The 27,705-nt window shown below is 42.2% G+C and overlaps 2 protein-coding genes across 2 annotated transcripts; both read left to right on the forward strand.

Moving 5' to 3' along the window:
- The first annotated feature begins 9,421 nt into the window (after positions 1–9,421).
- Positions 9,422–11,561, forward strand: LOC143031415 (uncharacterized). Its single transcript, XM_076195205.1, has one exon. It carries the CDS (start codon positions 10,128–10,130, stop codon positions 11,559–11,561), a length of 1,434 nt encoding a protein of 477 aa, XP_076051320.1. The 5' UTR covers positions 9,422–10,127.
- A 4,443-nt stretch (positions 11,562–16,004) lies between these two features.
- Positions 16,005–27,440, forward strand: LOC143031419 (uncharacterized). Its single transcript, XM_076195214.1, has 2 exons — positions 16,005–16,122; positions 23,393–27,440. The coding sequence occupies exon 2, from the start codon at positions 23,601–23,603 to the stop codon at positions 25,476–25,478; it is 1,878 nt and encodes a 625-aa protein (XP_076051329.1). The 5' UTR covers positions 16,005–16,122; positions 23,393–23,600; the 3' UTR covers positions 25,479–27,440.
- Positions 27,441–27,705: the final 265 nt, after the last annotated feature.

Here is a 27,705-nt window from a genome sequence, read left to right on the forward strand (position 1 = left end):
TGCTTTCTCACAAAAGGGTCATCTCAAACGTCACATGATGACTCACACATGAGAGAAGCTATTTCGGTGTGACCTATGTGATTCCATTTTTTTCACAAAAGGGTAACCTCAAATGTCACATGATGATCCACGAATCCCGGGGAAAAAACCCAGCGGGAAAAAAAAATCCTCATAGGAAGATCCCTGGACGGAAAGAAGCCCCACCGGAAAAAAAAAAGCCTCCAATTTATAGATAATACTTATTATTGATAACAGTAATACTTGCTTTAAATAAAACCTAGTTCAAAGGGCCCGGTGAGTTGGTTTCAAATTCCGTGAGGTTGAGGTGTTTAATTGCATTAAAGGTGTGAAGTAGACTTCCTTAATGGTGTGGTATACAAGTCCCACATTCATCACAGTATCATTCATATCATTAGTGTGTACTCATCTGTGTGGATATATATATATATTTCAACATGGAAATTATAAAAAACAACAAAGGTGGAGAGAAACTTTGTTGCGATGGTCATATGTACACGAAGAAGAGTGTGAACAAAACGTCTGTACGATGGGAGTGTTCAAGGAGAAAAGCTATGAAATGCAGTGCAACACTGTGCACGGACTGTATTGAAATCAAAGGTACAAAACATAGTCATAATTCTAATACTGCTAAAGTAGATGCCACGAAGGCCAGAGTTCAACTGAATGAGCACGCTTCTGCCACCAGAGGAAAGCCAAGTCAGATTATTGCCGATACTGTTGTTAATCTTGCTATCGCAGCGCGTGCTGAGATTGGAAACTCAGAGTCTGTGAAACGCACGATTCGCAACCATAAGCGCCACGCTCCTCCGAAAGATCCCGCTTGTCTGCAAGATTGAAAACTGGGCGATTCATGGACTATGTTTGATGGTCAGGAGTTCATGTTCTTTGATAGTGGTGCTGATAGCAGTAGACGGGTTATTGTCTTTGCAACTGAAGAGGGATTGCGTTATCTTGCTCGTTCCACTCGATGGTTTATGGATGGCACATTCCGGACTGCTCCGAAACTCGTTCATCAACTCTATTTAATTCGTTGCCCTTTAGGCGAGTCGAAGATAACATGTGTCCAGGCCTCTCTTTCTGGCAAAACTCAGAGCATATATGAAGAAGTGTTCCAAGCCATTGTTGAACAGTGTGCCACACTAGGATTCAACCTTGATCGTACGACAATCACAACCGATTTCGAACTCGCGACTCTGAATGCTACCCGGACTGTATTCGGGGATTACGTTCAGTGCCACGGTTGTTGTTTTTTCCACTTAACGCAGAACACCTGGAGGAAGATACAGGAATTAGGCCTTGTGACACTGTATAAGACAGACGAAGAAAGTAGATTATTTTGTTCTTTGTTAAAAATGCCTTGGCTTTTCTGCCATGTGACAGAGTTTCGGAGGGGATGGATTTCTTAAGAACTGTTATTCCGGAGCAACTCAGTTGTCTGGTAGATTATTTCGATGCGACCTACGTGTGTGGAGGATATCGTCGTATCCAGATGCCTGCCGAACGCCGCCCAGGTGATGTGCTACCGACCGCCGCTTCGTATGCGCCGAAGGCCACCCCTTTTTCCACCCAAACTTTGGAACGTACACGAAGTAATCTTGTCTAGCGGGTGGGCATCGTACTAACGAGCATTGTGTGGCGGGCGTGGAATCAAGCCTCCACACAGATGATCGGCCACGACCGACCGACCATCCTTCCGTGTGGATCGCGATCGAGGCTCTACGAAAAGACCAGGGCAGGGGAGACATACAAAAGACCTTCAGAAAGGGCTTCCCACTCTCTGCAAAGACTTCGAAGCAGGCCAGAAAGAAGACATTGAAGCGTTTCTTAAAGGCTGTGCCCACTGCATCCGCTTTTAATTCGATTTAGATTTACCTAAAGTAGTGCTAACTTTCAAATGTACTATTTCATAACTTAGTGCTGACTTTGTATTTTTCTATAATAAAAATCTGCTATTCATAATATTTAGTATATTGTATTTTCATATATCATGTAAACTGGTGCTGACTTTGTATTATTTTATACTTGATACTCTTATACTTTATACTGCATAGCTAGCCTCAATTATACTATTGATTTTCTATTTTCATGTATTGTGTTGAATTGAAGTAATTTCCGATTGTTTTATATTTAGTGAATTGTATTATTTTCATATAGTGTCAAGTAAACTTATCTTTTAAGCAATAAACACATAGTTTTATTCCTAAATTGTTACCTTGTTTTCCTAAATTGGGGCTTTTTTCCGCCTGGGTATTTTCAAGGTGGGGCTTTTTTCCGCCAGGAAATTTCTTAAGTGGGGCTTTTTTCCTATGATTTTTTTTTTTTTTTGCGTAAGGGTCTTTTCAAACGTTACGTCACACGATTACCCATGCAGGAAGGAGCGAGCCCATTGCAGTTAGGTAACAACCTGCGCCATAAATATTTTCCCCGATTTTTTTTTTTTTTTTTTTTTTTTTTTCAAATGTCGCACGGTGATCCACACATGATTGATTGAGCCTTTTACGGCGGTGTGACCTGTGGGATGAAGCTTTCTGGTATGATAAGGATGATTTGAAATATCACTTGATGATGACCCACTCCGGAACAAACAAAAAAGGCCTTTCCAACAGCTTGAAGGAGCAGTATTATCTAACAGCATATGGTAATCAACACAGGTGAGGAGAAGACTTTCTTGTCTGACTTGTGCGATGCAGCTTTCTCGCGAGAGATGCTTTCAAATGTGACATAGCTCGCACGAGATAAGTTCTTCAAGTTCATAGGGTAATACTGGCACTCCTGATTCCATCATCTATGTTTATGGGTTCTCGGGAACATGTCAGGAATGAAGGCAATCGTAGACATAATCAGACGTAGGTGGTAAAGTATACTCCCCTCCCCTTGTCATTTCTACCTATTTGGTATGTGCCGTTGACATACCAACAGAGTCAGCATTTCTATTAAAGGAGAAACTGGGAGAGTTTGAATAATCCCATAACACCGGAAATATCGATAATTAGGAATGCCCGATGTGAGTGATTCAATTAGGATGGGTGACGACCTACAAGGGATGGGCGAAGCCGTTGTCAAGGTTGAATCATGGGAGGGCGATCAATTATAGGAAGCGGTATCCAGACTATGTTGGGAATTTCATTCATGCAGGTAGAGTAGTATACATGAAGATATAGATACACATGCACGCTAAATGGTCCCCAGTGCAGATATTAATCTATTTTCAACCACATTAACTTTTCACTTTTAATTCCATGTCATCACGAGCGAGACTGACAATGCGCTCAACGGAGACATATGCGGAAATTGATACGCAGTGAAGCCAAGGACTCGAACCCACCTCAGACATACCAAAGCGAAAAGTGACTAACCACTGCGCCATCAAGAGAGATATAAATTAAGCACAATTTCTTATATTTGTATGCTCGAGTTACATATACACAAATCTTATGCTCAACCCATCCCCGCTATGATGGTGCAATGGTAGTATGTGCGCGTGGGCAAGTGTTATACACACACACTAAATAGTCCCCAGTGCAGATATTAATCTATTTCCAACCACATTAACTTTTCACTTTCAATTCCATGTCATCACGATCGAGACTGACAATGTGCTCAACGAAGACATGAAAAATTGATGTGGTTGAAAATGGATTAATATCTGCACTAGGGACCATTCAGTGTGTGTGTGTGTGTATAACACTTGCCCACGCGCACGTACTACCATTGCACCATCATAGGGGGATGGGTTGAGCATAAGATTCGTGTATATGTATGTGACTCGAGCATACAAATATAAGAAATTGTGCTTAATTTATATCTCTCTTGATGGCGCAGTGGTTAGTCACTGTTCACTTTGGTACGTCTGAGCTGGGTTCGAGTCCTGACCACGTCCTGCACGCTCAGGATCAAACTCGGACCCAACACTTGCCAGGTAAGGCACAAGGTAGGCCTTGCAGGAACAGAGGGAGGGAGGGAGTGAGGGAGGATGGGAGGGGAGAGGGAGGGAAGGAGGGAGAGAGGTAGAAGGGGAGGATGGAATGTTTTAAAAATATAGAAAAGACGATCAATTTTGACAATTGTGTTCTTATTAAAACTGAGCGAAACATTATGAGAAAATACTTAAATACATGTAGAGAGAAACGTTAAAAGACGATAAATTTTGACAATTGTGTTGAACGAAACATTGTGATTTTTTTTAACACGTGGAGAGAAAGATGTTTTAAAAATATGATAGAAAATATGATGGATTTTGATGCGACGTGACGTCATAACGTCGGCATCAGAGCGCGGGAAGATTTTTCGGTCCTTGTGTATGGTCATCGCGCGTAGGCAACTCTTTCCTTGACTTTTGGCGATGAAAACATATTTCTGTATTTTGAGGACCAAAGACTCGATGGAGATAATCAGGAAACTTAAAATGTATATACACAAAAATAGCGTTCTCTATCGACGTCATGAAAATAATGACGGCAATGGAGCGCGGTGCATTGTGGGATTAATGACGTCTTTCCCAATGTGAGAATCTAAAAATTAGTGTTTTTGTCATCTATGCATGAGCACAGTGGTATGATTATTAAGCAGTTGTTACACATAGATTGTATTTCCGACAACATATTTCCACCAAAATGTAAATATTTCTTTTCCATACTCAACCTTTTTGGCGCATTTCATTTCCTGCAAAGTATCCACATTAAACACAAGGTCTTTATTTGATTCCTTCTTCCCTAAAGAACCTAATATTGCAAATTGACAAAAGTAATTATAAAGATACCAAGTATAATGTTAATCATCAAATTCTTAAACACAGTAGCAAATGTACTCGTACCTCCAACCTCCTCCATTTGAATAACGACAATATGACTTCCGTTGCAGACATCTAGACGTCTCTAAGGACATATTCAACACCATATGACGGAAAGATATTTTGTTGTTTGGAGATTTGAAAAATTAAAATCTGTAACTATATATCAAAATCCCACTAATCAAAATGCCATAGTCAATATTATCCCTTTGTTCATAATCGCACACATAATATTCCAGGATGTTGATAGTATTAATAAACACTATATTCATGTTCAGGTATAATTTAATTTGATAAATCTATTAATGAATATAGGCCTAGGTTAATTGGCGTGGGATTTTAACCAATGGGATTATGACCTTATGGGACTGTCATGGATTCGACACAGGCAAGGTCATCATATTTAGACAACAGGTCAGGACTCGCAGTAATGGATTTAAACTGGACAAATTTAGATTAAGTTGTTTTAAGAAACGGTTAGACAACTTTATGCATGGGGATGACAGGTGGTCATGGACATGGAACTGCCTAGTGTAGGCCACATGGTCTCTTGCAATCTCCTTCGTTCTTATACTCTTATCACACTGGGCGCCGACGACAGTTGAGAGCTCGTTCGAATAAAAAACGACGTTGGTTACAAAATTCAAAATTTCAAATAATATTTCCGTTACATCTAGCAAAGATGGATGAACTAAGAGATTGTGCAAACCTAGACACGGATGTTAGACACACTGTTGAATTGTTCTTAGGGATGTCTGGGTTTCTGTAGTAAGCCAAGTCATATCATTCTAGTTATATTCAAATGTTGGAGGTTGGAGGTAGGAGGATGTCGGAGGAAAAATAGCCCAGTGTGATTGATAATAACCCTCCTGGAGGTCAGCAGCCAGTCGGCCATATTGGATTTGCAAGTCTGTACCTAGATGCTATGCAAGTTTGACGATAATTATTAAAAGATCAAACTATTTGTAACGAAAATTCCCTTAACGATAAGAAATATAAAATAATGAAAATAATTATATATATTTTGGGATCCGGCGAATTCACCGACAACAATTCATCGATATACACAATTCATCGAAGAATAAAAATATTCTAATTTGAAATATATAACTAGGTTGTGTTTTCATCCTTGAATTAGCATACTTTTACCTTTGATAATGAAATAACTACTCTAATAACCTTTATTTAGGATGAAGAATTTCTTTTCGTAGTATTCATCAAGAATAGTTAAAATTCTTTAGTGACGATCCATTGAAAATGACAAATTAGTTTAAACTAAACTTAGAACTATATAGTATTTTTTCATTAAAGTAGCCCAATGTCATGGGTGAATTATTTAGTACAATTATGTGAAATGTTTTCACTACTCGACACGACGTCACACGGAAGTATATTAGACAACAATTAGAAATTTTCCTAGACTGGCAAAAATCATGCTTAATCTCTTATTCTTCATAGAAAATTAGGTTTCCATAATATTTTCTTATTAGAACTGCCCAATGTATTGGGTGAATTATGCCCATTTTAGTATATTAAGTAAAATGTTTTCACGACCGCGCGACATGACGTCACACGGGAATATTTTAAACAAAACTAGAAAATATGCTAGACAGGCAAATGTTATTCTTCGTAATAGATTAGGTTTTTATAATATATTTCATTAAAATAGCTCAATATCATGGGTGAATTATGCCCAATTTAGTATATTATGTGAAATGTTTCCACGACCGCGCGACATGACGTCATACGGGAATATGTTAGATAACAACGAAAAGCTATGCTAGACTGGCCAAAATCATGATCATTCATTTATTCTTCATAATAGATTAGGTTTTTATATTTTTTCATTAAAATGGCCCAATGTCATGGGTGAATTATGCCCATTTTAGTATATTATGTAAAATGTTTTCACGACTGAAAGGCGTGACGTCACACGGGAATATGTTAGACATCAGCTAGAAATTATGGTAGACTGGCAAAAATCTTGCTTAAAATTCTATTCTTCATAATAAATTGGGTCTTTATAATATACTTTCATTAGAATAGGCCAATGTCATGGGTGAATTATGCTCATATTAGTATACTATGTGAATATTTTCACGACCCCGCGACTTGACGTCACACGGGAATATGTTAGGTAACAGCTAAGAATTATTCTAGACTGGCAAAAATCATGCTTAGTCTTTTATTCTTCATAATAAATAAAAAAATTTACAATATCTTTTCATTGAAATAGTCCAATGTCATTGGCGAATTATGCCCGTTTTAAGTATATTATGTGAAATGTTTTCACGAGATGACGACATACTGGAATATATTAGACAACTAAAAATTATGATAGACCCGGTAAGAATCATTTATAATCTTTTATTCATTATAATATATTACGTTTTTATATATATATTTTTTCATTAAAACAACCCACTGTCATGCGTGAATTATGTCCATTGTAGTATATCATTTGAAAAGGTTTTCACGACTACGCGACATGACGTCACACGGGAATATGTTAGACAACGACAAAAAAATTATGCTAGATAGGCAAAAAGTCATGCTTAATCTTTTGTTCTTCATAATAGATTAGGTTTTTATATTTTGTTTATTAGAATAGCCCACTGTCATGGGTCAATTATGCCCATTTTAGTATATTACGTGAAATGTTTAAACTACCGCGAGACATTCCTTCATTTGAATATTCAAATGAAGGAATGTGTAATATCTTAAACAATTATTTTAGCTCGGTATTCGTAAACGAAACACCTCAAAGTGAACTTCAAACTGAAACCTGTGAAGAGTCTGGGGTAAACTTACTCACTACGGTAAATATAACAAAAGAAAAAAATAAAAGGTGTGTATATATAAACTCAGAGTTAATAAAACACCAAGACCTGACGGTTGGCATCCAAGAATTTTAAAGGAAATGAAAAATGAGATTGTCGTTCCATTAGAAATTATTTTCAAGAAATCCATCATATCCGGAGATGTCTCATGAGAATGGAAGCTAGCTAACGTTACTCCCATATAAAGAAGGTGACAAAAAGAAGCCAGATAACTATAGGCCTATAAGTTTGACTTCAATCGTAGGAAAAATAATGGAAACTATCATCAGAGATGCTATCGAACATCATTTAGAAAGTAACCGTTTGATAAATGATAGCCAGCATGGTTTCAGACGGAAACGTTCTTGCGTGACTAACTTACTCGAATTCTACAACACAGTTATCTCGAATTATGACAAAAGAAACAATATAGATTTAACATATCTAGACTTTGCAAAAGCTTTTGATACCGTCCCACACGAAAGACTACTTACTAAATTAGCTTTACACGGAATAAGTGGTAGCCTATTAGTTGGACTAGTAATTGGTTGAATGGTCGAAAACAGAGAGTTGCTTTAAATGGAAAAACTTCTGGATGGAAAAGTGTTGCAAGTGGAGTTCCTCAGGGTTCCGTTCTTGGGCCACTTCTATTCATAGTATATATAAATGGTATAGACCATGGACTAAAATCTACTGTTTCCAAATTTGCTGATGATACAAAACTGTGCGGAATGGCAAATGATCACTCAAACCAATTAGATATTCAAGAAGATTTAGATCAATTACAGCAATGGTCTGAAAAGTGGCTAATGAAATTTAACACAAGTAAATGCAAGGTAACGCACATCGGTAAAAATAACAGTAAGTACGATTAAAAGTTATTTGGCAATTCGTTAATAAAAGTGGATAGTGAAAAAGATATGGGCGTAATTATCAGTAACGACCTCAAATCATCCAAGCAGTGTATTTCAGCCTCTGAGAAAGCAAATAAGATTCTAGGACTGATTGCGCGATCTTTTGATTTCAAAAGTCCATCACTCATTAACAAGCTATATAAATCGCTAGTTCGTCCACATTTGGGATATGGTGTTTCCGTATTGTCACCGAATCTCATTAAAGACATTGACAGACTGGAAGAAATACAACGGCGAGCCATAAAACTGATTCCAAATATCAAAAATAAATCATACGAAAATCGACTAAAACATATGAATCTGTTTTCGCTAAAAAAGCGTAGACTCAGAGGTGACTTGATACAAGCCTTTAAAATTCTAAATGGAATTGACAACATTAAAGGTGACAAATATTTTCACATTGAATGAGAATCAGACAAGAAACAATGGTCTCAAAGTGTCCGGAAATAGATTCAATTTGGAAGTAGGTAGAAACAACTTTGGCAACCGTGCAGTTAATGAATGGAATAAACTTCCTGCACAGGTAGTGCAATGTAGTTCAGTTCGAAGCTTTAAGACTCATTTAGATAAACACCTAAGCAAGATGCTGTAATGATTATAATCTATTTTATATTATTTGTTTTTGTTTTGTTATCATTTGTCTGTTTGATTTTCATTTATTATTAGTTATATGTCAATTTATCATTATTTACTATTTACCTGTTTGTTTATTATTTAACTATACCTATGCATTTATTTGTGTATTTTATTTGTTATTTACATTATCATAGTTTTTTATCATTTTATTATTATTATTATTATTATTATTATTATTATTATTATTATTATTATTATTATTATTATTATTATTATTATTATTATTATCATTATTATTATTATTGTTACGAAAGCGGCCCCTATTGCATCCTGTCGACATCGTGACATCGGAGATGACGCTTTCGTCGTGATCCTTGGCGCCAAAGATGGACGCCACCTGGAAGCACGTGACGTCGAGCAGCGACTGTGATTGGTCGAGGCGTGCTTGGCGGGACTGCGTGGGCACGCTATCCCGGGGAGGAGGGAGACGAGCAGGACAGGTGACGGGAGAAGGCGTCGTGGTTCTCGCTCGGATTATTATTGCGTTTGTAAGCTGTAGCGAGGCTTCAAGTAGCCTTTCGAGGGTTGGCAAGTGACCCGAGGTGCCTCCTACAGCCCAGTATTCTTTTGTAGTGGCTCTGTGTAAATAGAGGATATAAGTCTACTTTGCGTTTTCGTCGCCTTGAGAACTCACCACGGGACGAGGTGGCGAGTGTGAGCGGGCGAAGCTCGCTCGAAACATTACCGTCACGTCTCTTAAATGCAACGGACCTATGAATTGAAATCGGGTGACAAACCTCCAGTCTCCTGGGGGGGGGGGTTCGTTACAGTGGTGTCAGGAGTGGGATCTGTAAGTGTAAGTGCATTTTAAGTGCGTCGCGGTGATCTATCGAGTGTGAGCGGGAAAAGCCGCGATCATTTTGTCGTGACAGGTGACAGGTCCAAAGTGTTGTGCCCAGGTAAGTGGTATTGTGGTCGTTTTCAGTGCCGTAGAGTTATTACACTAGCATGGCTAATATGGAAACCACACTAGCAGACGTTATAAGGGCTATGGCGGAGCAAGGAAGGACACAGCACGCTGAACTGCAAGCAATGGTGAACCATGCTTTATCGGAGCAAGGAAAAGCACAGCAAGCCGAAATTCAAGCTGTGGCGAACCGTGTTGACAGTGTGTTCAAACAGGTGTTTGGACTCGTTAAGGAGGAGTGCTCGCGGGTGAAAGGAGAAGTTTTAGAGGCAGTTTTCACCAAGGACGAGGTGAAGGGAGAGGTGGAAAAAGTGGCCAGTGACCTTAGGAGGTATGTGGATGAAGTTGTGGCAGCACAAGTGCCCCCTGCCCTCTTCCGGCATGAGGATACGCTGCCCCGGGAGAGTGAGCAAGCTAGCGAGGCGGAAGATAGTGACGAGGACGAAGCTAATAGTCGGCACGAAGGACTCAAGAGCCGTTCTCCATTGGCAAAGGCGTTTCCGTCTCCCCCAGGTGCCCCGGCGAATGTTTTGTCGCCTCCGCCATCCCCGCCAGCCTCGGTAAAGTCGGGCCTCTCGGCTGCCAGCTCCACGTCACGGAGGCTAGGGAGTGGGACGAGGCGCCGCCCGCAGGAGTTCGACGGGACAGTGTCTTGGGAAGCGTACAAGACACAGTTCGAGCTCCTGGCTAGCGCCCACCAGTGGAGTCGACCTGAGATGGCCATGCAGCTTGTGTGGGCGCTCAAAGGCCCAGCGTTGGAAGTCCTGAACCAACTACCAGCCACCCAGCGGAGCTCCTATAGTAAGGTGACGGCGGCGTTGGAGAGGAGGTACGGGCATCAGCATCAAACTGAGGTGTTCAGGACAAGGTTCCGGGCCCGGGTAAGAGGCCCGGGAGAGACCCTGACACGCTTAGCGCAGGATTTGGAGGTATTGGTGCGCCGTGCGTACCCGGAGGCCAGTGAGGAGATGATCACCATTCTCTTGCGGGATCAGTTTGTTGACGCTATCGATAACCAGCAGCTGAGGATATACGTCCAGCAGGCGCACCCCAAGGACCTACAGGAGGCCCTGGCGAGGGGCCTGGAGATGGAGTCGTTTCTCCGGATTACGCGGGAGCGACCCAGCTGGAACAGTGACTCATACAAGGTGAGAGCAAAGAAGGGGAAAGTGGACAAATCCCCCTCTAGACCTGCATCACCCTCAGGTGAGTTCTGGGGTAAATGCTACTCGTGTGGGCAACAAGGGCATTCCAAAAAGTACTGCCCGCAGGGAACGCACGGCGGAAAGGCTGTCGGTGCTGGAGCAGGGCCGCATCGGTACAAACCCTGTTGCTGGAGTTGTGGTGAGGGGTATAAGACGGCAGGGTGTGCCATCGTCTCCGACAAGGATAGCAAGAAGGTAGCGGGAAACTGGGAGGGGCTGGCGGAAGGGGTCGAATACCAGCCGGAAGACGGGAGACCCCAGTCCGTTTAAGTTGCCGCGCCGAGGGCGCCCGGACCGTTCAGGTAGGCGGGCAAGTGGACGGTAAGTCTTGCTGCTTCACGGTGGACTCGGGCGCAGAACGCACCTTCGTGCAGGACGGCATGGTGGCAACTGGACGACCCCCGGTGGCCCAGCAACAGCTGTGTGGGATTACGGGGCACTGCACGCAGCTGAGGGGACCAGTGCATGCCAGGGTAACGGTTGGCAACACTGAGGAGCATCTTCCTGTTTTTGTAGCTGACGTCGGGGAGAACTTGCTCGGTCTAGACTACCTCCAGCAAAGCAGGGCGGTGCTGGATTTCGGGGAGATGACCATGTCGGTCGGAGGTGACGTGGTGCCGCTTAGGGAGGGCGCCGTTGACGCAGAGGAAGCCCACACTGTACCACCACCCGAAACCAGCCACCGTTGCCGTCTAAGTGAGGAGCAGGAAGGGGAAAGCCTGGGCCCGGACGAGGGTGGTGGACAGGCGACTATGATCACGGAAGGTCACTTCGAGGACACGCAGGGGGGTAACACTGAAGTCCCACCTCATCTGCAGGATCTATTGCAGAGGAGCTCGGTATGTCTGTCTGGGGAACAGGTTGACGAGGTGAGGAAAGTGTTGACACGGTATGCAGACGTCTTCTCGAAGGGGGATACCGACCTGGGGCGGACCAGCCTGGTGAAACACCGCATACACACAGGGGATAGTCAGCCGGTCAAGCTGCCGCCCCGAAGGATCGCACCCGCCCGTCGGCTGGAAGTGGAGAAAGCCGTGGAGGAACTGCGCGCGCAAGGGGTAATTGAAAAGTCGGCTAGTCCCTGGAGTGCGGCCGTCGTACTCGTTAAGAAGAAGGATGGGTCCACCAGGTGTTGTGTGGACTATCGGGGCCTTAACGCGGTGACAACCAAGGACTCGTACCCTCTACCGAGGGTGGATGACACTCTTGACGCGCTCGCGGGAGCCCAGTGGTTCTCGACCTTGGACTTGAAGTCTGGTTACCATCAAGTGGAGGTAGCGGAGGAGGACAGAGAGAAGACAGCCTTCTCGTATGGGCAGGGGCTATATCAATTCAAAGTGATGAGTTTTGGCCTAGTGAATGCCCCGGCAACCTTTGAGCGCCTGATGGAGCGTGTGTTGGATGGGCTGCTCTGGAAAAGCGCCCTGGTATATTTAGACGATGTGCTAGTGTATGGGAATTCATTTGAGTGTGCTCTGGAAAGGCTTAAGGTAGTATTGGATAGGTTTAGGGCAGCAAATGTGAAACTCAGCCCGAAGAAGTGCTGCCTTTTTCAGAGGGAGGTGCCTTTTCTGGGGCACATAGTGAGTAGTGAGGGGGTGAAAACAGACCCTGGTAAGGTAGAGTCGGTTAAGGAGTGGCCGGTTCCGCGCAGTGTGACGGAAGTGCGCGGGTTTATTGGTTTGTGTACGTACTACAGGCGGTTCGTCAAGGGGTTCGCACAAATCGCAGTACCACTCCACCACTTGACTCGGAAAGGGGCCCCCTTTCACTGGAGTGAAGAATGTCAACGGACCTTTGATACATTGAAGGAGGCTCTCGCTAACTCCCCTGTGTTGCCGTACCCGGACCCCACGAGACCGTACGTGTTGGATTGTGACGCAAGTGCTGAGGGAGTAGGGGCTGTCTTGTCTCAGGAGAAAGATGGACAGGAGTGGGTCGTATCCTACTTTAGCAGGAAGTTCTCAGCACCAGAGAGGAATTATTGCGTCACCCGTAAGGAGTTGTTGGCGGTGATTCTGGCGATTGATCACTTCCATCCTTACCTGTACGGGGCCAAGTTCAAGATTAGGACCGACCACGCCGCTCTGAGGTGGCTCAAAAACCTCAGAAATCCGGAGGGGCAGTTGGCTAGGTGGATTGGGAAGCTGGAGCAGCACGACTACCACATCGAGTATCGGCCAGGGAACATGCATAACAATGCTGACAGCCTGAGCCGCCGTCCCTGCGATAGCGACTGTAAGCATTGTAGCCGCCGTGAAACGGAACCTGTGAGCGTGAAGGCTGCTGCTCTTGCTGTTGACACGAAGTGGGGAGAGGACCTCAGGCAGGCCCAGCGAGATGACGCTGATATTGGGCCCATAGTGACACTGAGGGAGGAGGGTGAAGAAAAACCGCCTTGGGAAAGTGTGGCACCGCTAAGCCCGGCAGCGAAGGCGTTGTGGCAACAATGGTCAGTGTTGCGAGTGAGTGAGGGTGTGCTGCAGCGGCAGTGGCACTCGTGTGACGGCAGTATATCCTTCTGGCAAACCATTGTTCCCATTAGTATGAGGGAAGCGTTAGTGCGCGAGGCTCACAGTGGCAGTGCGAGTGGCCACTTCGGTGTGAAGAAAACCCTGGGGCGTTTAATGCAGCGAGTGTACTGGGTGGGCATGCGGAAGGACGTGAGCGAGTGGTGCAAATCTTGCGACGTGTGCTGTGGAAAGATGGGCCCCGGGAGGAGGTCAGCTGCTCCCTTACAAGTGTATCAGGTTGGGGCGCCTATGGAGAGGGTGGCGGTGGATATCCTAGGGCCATTTCCTCAGACGGTCCGAGGTAACCGCTTCGTGTGTGTGGCCATGGATTATTTTACGAAATGGCCGGAGGCATACCCGCTGCCGAACCATGAGGCCGCCACCGTGGCAGGCGTGTTAGTGGACGAGTTTTTCGCCCGGTTTGGAGCTCCGCACGAGCTACACTCCGACCAAGGAAGGGAGTTTGAGTCGGCAGTATTCCGGGAGTGCTGTCAGTTGCTGGGCATCAAGAAGACTCGCACCACGCCCCTGCGGCCGCAGTCGGACGGCATGGTGGAACGCTTCAACCGCACGCTGGGGCAGGAGTTGGCGAAGTGTTGCCAGGAGAGTCAGGAAGAGTGGGACTTAAAAATCCCCCTGCTTCTATGGGCCTACCGTTCAGCTGAACATGAGGCAACCGGGTACACGCCAGCCCGGTTGATGTGCGGGCGGGAGCTGCGGATGCCAGTGGACCTTGTGACTGGCAGGCCGCCGGACGAGGACATGCCCACTTCGGTCACCCAGTACGCAGCGGCCCTCCAGGACCGCCTCCGTGAGGTGCACCATCAGGTGAGATCTAACCTGAAGGTGTCGGGCGAGGCGATGAAGGATCGGTACGACCGTCGAGCTACGTCACCGCCCTTTAACGAGGGGGATCAAGTGTGGTTGCACAACCCTCGGCGTAAGAAGGGGTTGTCTCCCAAGCTCCAGAGCCCCTGGGAGGGGCCATATGTGGTGGAGAAGGTCATCTCGGACGTCACCTTCAGGATCCGCCAGGGGGCAAGGAGGAGAGCATTGGTGGTGCATGCTGATAGGCTGTGGAGGTACCACGGTCCTGGCAACTTCTCCTGGGGGGAGCAAGCTTCTCAATCGAGCAGCGACGAGGAGGACGGGGACCGAAACCTGGGGGACGACGAGCCATGGATGGTGGGAGACGACGCGTCACTGACGGTGGGGGCGGACGGAGACCCGGACCCGAGGAGGACCGCGTCACTGGTGCTGGAGGAGATTGCAGCAGAGGAGCTGTGTCCCTTAGAGGGGGCACTCACAGACGTCGACGCTGGGTTCGTGGTAAGGAGACCCAGGCGGGAACGTCGTCTACCGGTATGGAGTGAAGATTACGTCCTTAGTTAGTTCTGTGATACCAAAAAGTAAATTTTTAGTTTCTCTTTTTTTTGTGATGTATGTATGTATGGATGAGGGAGTTGGGGAGCGAGGTTGCTCCATCTCTTTACAGGTGGGGGTAGTGTTACGAAAGCGGCCCCTATTGCATCCTGTCGACATCGTGACATCGGAGATGACGCTTTCGTCGTGATCCTTGGCGCCAAAGATGGACGCCACCTGGAAGCACGTGACGTCGAGCAGCGACTGTGATTGGTCGAGGCGTGCTTGGCGGGACTGCGTGGGCACGCTATCCCGGGGAGGAGGGAGACGAGCAGGACAGGTGACGGGAGAAGGCGTCGTGGTTCTCGCTCGGATTATTATTGCGTTTGTAAGCTGTAGCGAGGCTTCAAGTAGCCTTTCGAGGGTTGGCAAGTGACCCGAGGTGCCTCCTACAGCCCAGTATTCTTTTGTAGTGGCTCTGTGTAAATAGAGGATATAAGTCTACTTTGCGTTTTCGTCGCCTTGAGAACTCACCACGGGACGAGGTGGCGAGTGTGAGCGGGCGAAGCTCGCTCGAAACATTACCGTCACGTCTCTTAAATGCAACGGACCTATGAATTGAAATCGGGTGACAAACCTCCAGTCTCCTGGGGGGGGGGGGTTCGTTACATTATTATTATTATGATTATGATTATGATTATGATTATGATTATTATTATTATTATTATTATTATTATTATTATTATTATTATTATTATTATTATTATTATTATTATTATTATTATTACTACTACTATTTTTATTATTATTATTATTTTTTTTTTTTTTTTGCATCCGACCTAGATATAGGACCAAAAGGTCTCCTGTCGGCATGCTCCGCCTTTGTAATCCTTTGTAATCCTTTGTTAGACGCTGAAGTGTCACGAATATAGTAAGCAAAGAAGAAAAACACACAGGTAACGAACAAGTTGTTCATTGGTGCCTAAGAGTTGCAGGCTATTGTGGCTGTAGCTGTCTAGTGATGAATACTTTAGAAAGAATGTTGTAGGTCAGTCATGAGATCTAGTTAGGTGTTACTCATTCCGTTGAAAGACACCCAGCGTTTCAAATTTTGTAGAGGAGCCTGTCCGTAGCCCGAAGGTTGAACTTTGTTTTGGGTTGGTATACTCGAAATAAAAAGAGCATTTCAAATCACAATAGCCCCTTAAGATCTAGGAAGTAGTTGGCAGGAAATACTGATGTTTTAGATCACTTCCAAGTATTAAATGAAGAGTTAGTGTAGGATTAGGTATGTATCAATTAATTTGCCTTTTTTTCAAATCACTACTGATGTTATTGTTGATTTGCGCTATAATATATATCTGATAATCTGGTGTTGAAAATACTCAGAATGATAAAAACTAGTTGGTGACATAAGAATTGCAACTTTGAGATGTAACGTAATGTAAACTGAGCTAATTCTTGGTAAATGTAAAGATGCTCATCCTCGAGATTTAAAAGTCGCATTACATTGAATTTGCTGTATTCATATATGGGGTTCAAAACACTTAGAATGTTAAGGACTAGCCAGTGATGTAGTGAATGATTGCAGACGTGTGTGAATATCTAAAATTATGCAGTCATTAATATACATTATTATAAACATATATGTATATATATATATATATATATAAAATACATATATGTGGATCATGTCAAGAACAGTGACCCCAATGATCCTCATCTAAAGAATGGCTATCCCAACATAACCTAACCCAGCCCACAGGATTCCCTAATTCAGATAATGTCAAGATTAGCAAACCCAACATATCTATATCAAAAACAGCAAACCTGATTATAGTAATGTAAAGAATAACGAACCTTTATCTTTTAAAGAATAGTGAACCCTGCTGTGATTGTGTTCTCTAATCTTAGGTATGGTCAGAATTGGAGAAAACTGCTTGTTTTATCGTTTATTTGAATAATGTTGTCCTTGTTTCTCTCATTAATCCCTGGCTTTGCACTCCTCTTTAATTCAAAATACTTATTTCCCAATGCAGTCCCCAGACATGACTGGTATGGGGGTTGGGGTTGGTACAAACAAGTGTTTTCTGATTGAAACAGAACACCTGATTTAATGAAATCAACAGGAAAACTGTTGTTAAAAAAAATCAAATCTAATAGCCTGTTGGGTCTCTTGTGGATATTAGGATTTACATCATCAAGTGTAGTGTGACTTTGGATAGTGTTTTTTCACCTAATTTACCTCAAGTTCATTGCGTGAAGCTCTTGTAAACCAGTAAGGTGATATTTTCTAGTGTCAGGTATTATGTACAAAATACCACAAGACAAAGGTGATCCCTGTATAAAAACACAAACAATTGCATATTTAGCACTTCTATTTTATTTCCTAACACAGAAATAGAAAACTGTACATATAATGTTAAAATAGATTAAGGTGATGACGTCAAATTGTTGATGTTCCAGGTTGATCGGATGTTGAAACTGGTACCTGCAAAGAATTTCTCATTTCATCTTGGGAGACTTTTTTGAAAGTTTTTTTACGCCCATCTCCGACATTTCTATGTAGGTTGGCAGGTTGCATCCTGTGCAATTATTGGCCACATTATTTTGTCTTCCCTTTTTAGGGAATTAAGGTGTCCATACAGAGGAGGTATTATTTTCCAACCAAAATAATAATAGTAATAATAATAAAATGATAATGATAAAATGAAAAATAGGATAATAGTTGTTCCACTTTTCATACTGTGCATGATGGCTTTATATTACTTTGGTCATACTCTGATTTAAGACTTCATTTCTAATTGGACAATTCTAATGGTTTAAAAAAATTATCTATTCTTGTTATCATACTATATATCCATTTAATTTTTGTATGGTTTTAATGTATATATGGAATAGAAGTGCAAAAATTTACTTTTTGTGCAATTTTGATAAATGAAATAGAAGTGCAAAACATAATGGTGATTTTATCATCCTTGTTGCATAATATGAATTATTTATTCTACATCTATAGAAATTGTTTTATGATGATAAGCAAGAAAATGTAGGATAGTAGACATTGTCATGTGGCATTTTGTTGCATATCCTTTCCAGCTTCTCAGTTTCTGTATTAATGACCATTTCTCTCATGATTCTATAGATGGTCAGTAGGTCACCTATTTTTCTTCTTTGTTCCAGAGTTGGCATTTCCAACTTTAACAATCTCTTCATATGGCAGTTTTGAAAGTGTTGGGGCCATATTCATAATTGCTGTTTAGATTCTTTCAATTTTCTTTATATTCTTTTTAGTACTGGGTGTCCATAATGTTGCTGCATACTGTACTCCAGTTTTGGCCTTATCAGTGTGATTACTAGTTTCTTTACCATTCCTTCATCCAAGTAGGTAAAGGCCCCCTTTGTTGGTCATAGCAGTTTTTTCTATCTGTTTATCAGGTGCCATGTCCTTTGTGATAATCACTCCAAGGTCTTTTTCAGAACTCACTACTTTCTTTACTTCCTTTGTACCGATTTTATATTGTCATGACATTCTGTGAGTAACCTAGATTACAAATATCCTTTTTGTAGTGACAGTTCTGTATTACAGACATTTTCTTAGCCAGTGAAACTTCACAAAATTATTTCAATGCTTCATGGAGCAAAAAAATAAAATAAAATAAAAATACATACACATACATACATACCAAGGCTTTTTCCCTCTTTCAAGGGGAGGTAGCCAAAAAGAAAAAGGCATAAAATAATTTCTACCCATTCCATCCCCAAATACACTCCACTCCCCTCCACCCTCCCTCTTATCTTAGCACCTCCTGGATGACGGGTCATCCCTGCACCTTGTCCACTGCCCTGGGTCAGAGGCAGTGTCGCAAGTCACACCACATCCACAGCAAGGCCACTTCATTAAAATGAAAATGAAATAAATAAAAGCATGGCACAGGTAGAGAATATTGTTAGGGATCTTACAATTTTTAAGGTCATCATAAGAGATTGTACTCTGTTAAGTTATCTAGAGAAAAGATGTAATTTAGTGGATCTATTGCTGGTGTGTCAAGTTCAAAAATTGAATTATTTACCTTCATTGGGAAGGGCACCAGTTTGTACAGGTTGAATCTAAATTCAGAAGCGAAAGGAACCTCTGTTATTATTGAAGAAACACTTAAGTATGCAGTTTACAAGGGATAATAGAATGATAGCTTTACTTCACCAAAGAAAGGTTGGAAATTACAATCTTTCTTAGGTGAGTTAATTATCCTTACAAGTTGGGGCATTGGGACAAGGGAGGACACGACTTTACCAGTATTTGCGACAACTAAATCTTGCACAAAGGATTCCAGGACACACAGGATTCCAATCCATTACTTTGAGGATAATTGACCTGAATATTAATTTTGTTTACCTTAGATAACTTACATAATTCTTCCAAGATTTTGTTGTTAAATTCAGCAGCATTGTCTGAAACTGAGATTTTGGGAGTTGTGGAATTACAGATTACTTGTTCATATATTACTGAAGCAATTGTTTTGGCTCTATTATTTGGAATGGGGGTGTTGTCAAATACAAAATCTTGACAGATAATCAATGGCAAGAAACACATATATCCCTTTTCAGACAACTCAAGTGTATCTAAGTGAATTTTTCCTGAGGTTTATGTGGTATAGGATATGATAGCACAGGAGCAGCCTTTGGTGTATTTCCTTTTACCTCCGTACATCTCAAGCAATTGTCAATATATAAGTGAATATCTCTCTTCATGCCTAGTGCAAAGTATTCAACTGATTTCACTAAGATCCCTAACTCAGCCTGACATATTGTCATGCCCTCCTTTTTTCAATGTTGCAAATCCTATCAATAGATCTGGGAAGACCGATTCTTCTACAACTATCACCAGAATGTACAAGTGCTCATTTTTTTTTTTTTTTTCAAAATAACATAAAAGTCAGCCTTATCTAATGTTTTAACTGACTTTCTATTAGTCCTTGCAATAAGTAATGGATTGGTTCCATGATTTTCATTCCTAGTTTCAACCTTTTAAGCCTTTTACTGGTTATAACATTTACTACAGATCCTGTATCAATAGATATTTGAATAGGTCTGTAGGAGAGAGGCCAAATGCAGAGTATGGGATCCAATATATTTTGACGTTTCGCCCAGCAGGGCTTCTTCAGAAATGTTAGAATATATTGGATCCCATACCCTGCGTTTGGCCTCTCTCCTACAGTGCTGTTGCAGTCGTTGCTGCTTTTAGTCACTTGAATAGGTCTATTGAATGATTGACTCACAATGATGGGTCCTACAGAACTCCTTCCAATTGTTATAGTAAACGAGAGAAAAAAATCTTCCTGTGTTGTTCTCTTTTTCATCCCTTTTCAGTACACTATAATGTCTGTCCCTCTAAGGTTAGCTCTGTAGTGTTGTTTTATTTCGTGTCTTCTGGGGTTTTTACTCCTGTTTCTGGGTAATACAACAAAAATTTGGCATTCCTGTGCAATCCTGTGTTCTATGTCCTACTCAATTGTGATACAAACAAAAAGTTGGGTTTCTACAATGATATTCATCATGACTCATATTTTCAGTTCCTGCAAATAATCTCATAATAACACCCATGCTGTCCCAGTTTCCTACAATTATGGCACTCAGTCTAGCATTCCTTGAGGTGCTTCTAACTCTATTTTAAAATCCTCTGTTTCTGTAATCACTCCTAACTTTTCTAGTTTCTTTATTGTTGCATTATTAATGTCATGACATATGGAATATTTGTTTTACTATCTTGATAACCTTGTAAAAGATAATCTCCCCTATGTCTCCCCTACCCTTCTCAGGATCTACATTTTCTCTCAACATTTCTATCTTTTTCCTTTCATCTAGTATAATTTTTGTCACTATTATCCAGTATATTTTTTATCACTATTAGTATATCAATTATATTAATGAATCAATTTACCTCTATTGTATTGACCAGGGCCCCCGAGAGGAAAAAATGTGCTGGTGCGAGATGATTGTGTTGCACCATACTATACATTCTGAGATAAGAAATTGTGTATGTTGGCTATCGCTAAAATATTTGGCACATGGAAATCTCTATCAGCTTCAAAGCAACAATAAAAATTCATGCATAATTGCCCACTTTAATTTTCAATTTTGATATTCTTGGGTCCCTAGACTCTTATGGGCCCTGGTGTGGTGCACTGGCTGCATCCCCTCTTGAAGGGCCTGGTACTGACTTCGAGGTAATAACCTCTTGATGGAGAAATTCTGTGATCATTCTATTATAATTACAAGTATAATACATGTAAGTTTCTACCTTCACTGTTGATAATGTCGATTTGAATAGACTCCTTCTCTTCAACTCAACACATATGTGTGCACATGTCAGCAACTCATCCTTTTCCTTGTAGTCGTCCCTATCCTTCACTAGATCGTTCTCGTACCAGCGTGGGGATTTGCGTCCACTACGTTGTCCCGTCTGTTGCTTGGAGTTTGTGAGTAGTTGCTTGCATTTTCTTTTGTAGACAAATGATTGTGTTTTGTTCCTTCAAAGATGTTGCTTGCGATGATAGTTTGGCTGCAGCAATACTCTACATATGTGGAAGCACGTATGCTGCAGTACATTCTTTATATGTAGTTTTTAGATATGTGCGCTGAGTGTTTCTTCGGAAACGTTTTATTTGCGTGCGTTGAGTGTTTCTTCGGAAACATTTTATTTTTCGTGTGTTGAGTGTTTCTTTTCAGAGATGATTTATCAGTGTGTGTCCTTTCCTTTGCTACTGCCACTGTCACCACTCTCACCACTGTTGCCACCCTTGTGGTCCTTGTTAACATAGGAAACAGCTTGGCGGGACGCTTTGTCTTCCTTTTTGTTTGCCGTTAGCTCAAGAAGTCATCTGCAAAATACTCCCTATGTAACGTACACCAGATTTTGACAGCAAAGCAAGTAGTGTGCCTCTACATTAAAGGTTGTTTTAATTGGCCTAGTTCTTCATTGGTTCCGAACGCCGCTGCCAAATTTGTAGATAGAATGAAGGCGACATATCATACGTGTTTAGCGTTTACATTCTCTCATGTCAGACATGCAATTACTATAGATTTAAAGTCACAAATTAGTGAACACCACAACTGAATCTGGAGAAAATTGTGTTGTCATTCTGATTTACAAGTAAAATAGAGAATAGACATACTGTAAATTTGTCACTAATTTAAATGTAATTAATTTGTAGTGGCTGTTCTCATGGTGAATCTGGTACTCGATAAGATAATCTGAAAAGTTTGTTTCAGTACTGATTGATTGAGGGGCAGGGTTGAGTCTACCCCCCATGTAGGTATAAGTGGTGACAGTTTAGGTATGGTTGGTAGGTCATTTATTTTTCACTCACTAGTGTCAGAAATGATAGTTTTATGCATAGAGGTTTGGCATTATTACAACAAAATTAACTCGTGTTATTGACACATGAAAAAAATAGCAGTGTAAATCAATATCGGATTTAGATGCGTCCCACTATGAAACTATAATATCTGACACCAGGAAGTGTGTGGCTTCAGTCAAAACCATCACCTTTGCCATGCATGCTTGACTTGAACTGTTGGGGTAGGTAATTAATAGTCTCTCCTTGGAATAGGAGAGAAGTATGGAATTTCAAACCACAAGTTCTAGGCGAAAGGGTGTAGGGTGGGCGAAATGTATGCTATAACTCTGCCACCCACTTTATAGGAGGAAAGAGTATGTTGGTTTGTAGTATTGTCAACAGTTGCAACTGCCACACGGATTGGACAGTGGTTTGTGTCATAGAATTAATCTGGCAACTTTATGTTTGTTTACATTGTTGTGAAATATTATGGATGCGTCGAAGCAAAGAACACATATAATGACCAGTTGACCATTTTTGGTGTTTCCACTATATGAAGTTGATATAATGTGTGTATTGTCATGACCAACAAAGTGATCAGTGACCAATGTTAACAGTGGTGGTTGTTGGCGAATAGTGTGGGTACGTAAGTGGGCACCTTTTCGATGGCTGGGACAATGTAATTGGTGTGGATGTAATGTGCACGCATCCCATTTTCATGAGTGTTTTTCATAATCGATTTTACTATGTGTTTTTAGGTAAAATATTCTTATAATAGGGGATGGCATGTATGAAATGGTTTGTGTACAAAACGCCCACAATCCTACTATTACAAATCTCAAAAAGTTAATGTCAATCTTATGATTACATTTTTTTTTTTTTTTTTCAGAAAGGTAACTATCAACATTTGTGTGGGAAAGTTATCCAAAGATTCCATGTATTTGTTATACAGCAAAGAAAACCCGATGTGACATCTACAGCTCAGCTATCTCACAAGTCATCTTAACTATCAAGTGATGACCCACGCAGGAGTACATTTTTTCTAGTGTGACTTATATTATGCAGTTTTCTCACCAAAAGATCATCACATATATCACATGATGACTCACATAGTAGAGAAGCCTTTCCAGTGTGACTTGTGTGATTCTGCTTTCTCACAAAAGCGTAATCTCAAACTTCACATGATGACCCACACAGGAGAGAAGCCGTTCCAGTGTGACTTGTGTGATTCTGCTTTCTCACAAAAGCATAATCTCAAACATCACATGATGACCCACACAGGCGAAAAGCTGTTCCAGTGTGAGATGTGTGATTCCGCTTTCTCACGAAAGGGTGGTCTCAAACTTCACATGATGACCCACACAGGAGAGAAGCCGTTCCAGTGTGACTTGTGTGATTCTGCTTTCTCACGAAAGAGTGATCTCAAACATCACATGATGACCCACACAGGCGAAAAGCTGTTCCAGTGTGAGATGTGTGATTCCGCTTTCTCACGAAAGGGTGGTCTCGAACTTCACATGATGACCCACACAGGAGAGAAGCCGTTCCAGTGTGACATTTGTGATTCTGCTTTCTCACGAAAGAGTGATCTCAAACGTCACATGAGGATCCACACAGGAGAGAAGCCGTTCCAGTGTGATTCGTGTGATTCCGCTTTCTCAAAAAAGAGTCACCTCAAAAGTCACATGATGACCCACACAGGAGAGAAGCCGTTCCAGTGTGGCATGTGTGATTCTGCTTTCTCCCAAAAGGGTGATCTCAAACGTCACATGATGATCCACACAGGAGAGAAGCCATTCCAGTGTGGCATGTGTGATTCTGCTTTCTCCCAAAAGGGTGATCTCAAACGTCACATGATGATCCACACAGGAGAGAAGCCATTCCAGTGTGACATGTGTGATTCCGCTTTCTCACTTAAGGGTGATCTCAAACGTCACATAATGACCCACACAGGAGAGAAGCCTTTCCAGTGTGACTTGTGTGATTCTACTTTCTCACTTAAGGGTGATCTCAAACGTCACATAATGACCCACACAGGAGAGAAGCCTTTCCAGTGTGACTTGTGTGATTCTACTTTCTCACTTAAGGGTGATCTCAAACGTCACATGATGACCCACACAGGAGAGAAGCCATTCCAGTGTGACATGTGTGATTCCGCTTTCTCACAAAAAGGTAATCTCAAACATCACATGATGACCCACACAGGAGAGAAGCCATTCCAGTGTGACATGTGTGATTTTGTTTTCTCACGAACGAGTCATTTCAAATGTCACATGACCCACACAGGAGAGAAGCATTTCCAGTGTGACTTGTGTGATTCCACTTTCTCACAAAAGGGTGATCTCAAACGTCACATGATGATCCACACAGGAGAGAAGCCATTCCAGTGTGACATGTGTGATTCCGCTTTCTCACGAAAAGGTATTCTCAAACGTCACATGATGACCCACACAGGAGAGAAACCATTTCAGTGTGACGTGTGTGATTCTGCTTTCTCCCAAAAGGGTCACCTCAGACGTCACATGATGACCCACGCAGGAGAGAAGCCATTCCAGTGTGACTTGTGTGATTCTGATTTCTCAAAAAAGAGTATACTCAAACGTCACATGATGACCCACACAGGAAAGAAGCTATTTCAGTGTGACATGTGTGATTCCCCTTTCTCAAAAAAGAGTAATCTCAAACGTCACATGATGACCCACATAGGAGAGAAACCATTCCATTGTGACATGTGTGATTCCGCTCTCTCACAAAAAGGTAATCTCAAACATCACATGATGAGCCACACAGGAGAGAAGCCATTCCAGTGTGGCATGTGTGGTACCGCTTTCTCACAAAAAGGTAATCTCAAACATCACATGATGACCCACACAGGAGAGAAGCCATTCCAATGTGACACGTGTGATTCCGCTTTCTCACAAAAGGATAGTCTCAAATGTCACATGATGACCCACACAGGAGAGAATCCATTGTAGTGTGACATGTGTGATTCAGCTTTCTCACAAAAGGGAGTTCTCAAACAGCACATGACTACCCGCGCTAAAGAGAAGACATTCCCGTGTGGCCTGTGCAATAAAGCTTTTTTTTCACGTAAGGGTCCTCTCAAACGTCACGTCACATGATTACCCATACAGGGGAGAACCCATTGCAGTGTACCAGTGCAATAAATATTTTTCACGAAAAACTGTTCTCAAATATCACAAGATGATCCACACATGGTTAAGGCTTTTACAGTGTGTCCTGTGGGATGAAGCTTTCTGATATAAAGATGATTTGAAATAGCACGTGATGACCCATTCCGAAAAAATGCCTTTCCAACAGCTTGAAGGAGCAGTATCTAATAGCATATGGTAACGAGCGCAGGGGAGAAGACTTTCTTGTATGACTTGTGCGATACAGCTTTCTCTCGAGATGCTTTCAAATGCCACAGGTGATTATTCGTTCCCATACCAACGGAATCACCCTGTTATGTCACCCCTACCACATCCTCCAGGTTTTAGCGGGAAATGATGGCGTGTCCCCAGCTTGGTTATCTACTCTTCAGTGAAAACGAAGTTCTATACTGGGGAGTGACCAGAAATTTCAGCATTTCTTAAGGGAGAATCTGGGAGAGTTTGAATAATCCCATAACACCGAAAATATAATTAGGAATACCCGTCTGGGGTATTGGCTGGACGTTATTGTGATAAAGTAGCATGCAGTTGATACTCTAGGGTCTATGTGGGGTGCCCCTATGGACCAGAGCCACACATCATTTTGTCTGTTATAGAGGAGGACTCTTTTCCCAGAGATATGATGACACTTTTATTATACTGCGACTGTCCTGTCCTGTTCCACTTCTCTGAATGTTCATTTCTTTGTTTTCGCCTACCTTCCCTGTGGTGGGGGACAGAAAGCTGCCACCAAGTATTCCTACTTGGATCGTAAGAGACGGGGGTTGGGACAATTAGGATGTGTGGCGACATACGAGGGACGGACGAAGCCGTTGTCAAGGTTGAGTAATGGTATGGCGATCAGTTATAGCTTGGAGGAAGCGGTATACAGCTAGAGTAGTATGCATGAAAATATAGATGTAAGTGCTACCACCGTCGCCGTCCTGGTAATCCTCGCTTTGTGGATATGGCGACTCTCTTCTGTTAGTTATAATCTACTGTCCAGAAGAATGAGAATGTAGGAATCCCCCGGGAGGACATGCACAAGGTCTTTGCGAACTCTGCTTGCCAACTACAGCGAGTATAAAGGCCTAGCTCAAGTTGTGTGACCCCCCCGCCCTCCTTCTTTGGGAGCGAGCGCCGCGGAGGGTAGGGGGAGGCGCGACTGACGTGAGCGCTATTTGCAATAGCTTCACAGACTTGTACATCGGTTATCATGTTAACATGTTGAACTAGGTATTCGTCAGCTAGAAAATCCATCAAGCGACTACCTATATGGCCTTGTAGGGTCATCCAATCAATGCTAATACAATTGAAATCACCCATTATGAATAAAGTCCCGGTTGCAGAAACTAGACAGCTCTTGAAACAACAGCTTGTCGTCTGCTAATGATAATGTCTTTGGCCTATATATTGCACCTACATTCGTTTTTGTCCATTTGGATTAGTTCAACCCACAAACTGTCATATGCATCCTGTTTCACTTTAAAACAGAAGTATTGACATTGCTCTTAACGTATAATAGAACACCCCCACCTTTCTTGTGACTATATCTTGATGAAAGTGTTTAAATCCCGCAATATTAAATTCAGTTTGAAACTCTCCATCATTTAGCCATGTCACGGTAATTCCTATTATATCGAGATTTTCGCTTTTGACATATACGCCTGTATTTCTTGTATGTACTATATCAAATAAAAAATGTGATGGTTTGTTCGGAGCTGCCTAGTGTAGGCCTTATGGTCTCTTGCAGTCTCCTTTGTTCTTATGTTGTATGCATGATGTTTTAAAAAGAGTTATATTAAAAAAAATTAAAATGTGAAATTTTGTGGTACTTCTCTAACCTCTTTGGTACGAGTCATATTATCGCGGGAAGCATCAGCTGCCTGATACGCGATGATGCATCACCATACTCACGTTATACAGCAGTATTGCTCGTTCTCTTCCACTATGACTGCTATAACCACAGAAAATATGGTCAGCAGGCCAATTCACAGAGTTTTGGAGTCACTCGGCCACAACTGCAAAATGAATATAACCATGACGCAGA

This window comes from Oratosquilla oratoria, chromosome 12, assembly GCF_046742065.1.
Source record: "Oratosquilla oratoria isolate Oo_2021 chromosome 12, ASM4674206v1, whole genome shotgun sequence".
NCBI classification, from domain to species: domain Eukaryota; kingdom Metazoa; phylum Arthropoda; class Malacostraca; order Stomatopoda; family Squillidae; genus Oratosquilla; species Oratosquilla oratoria.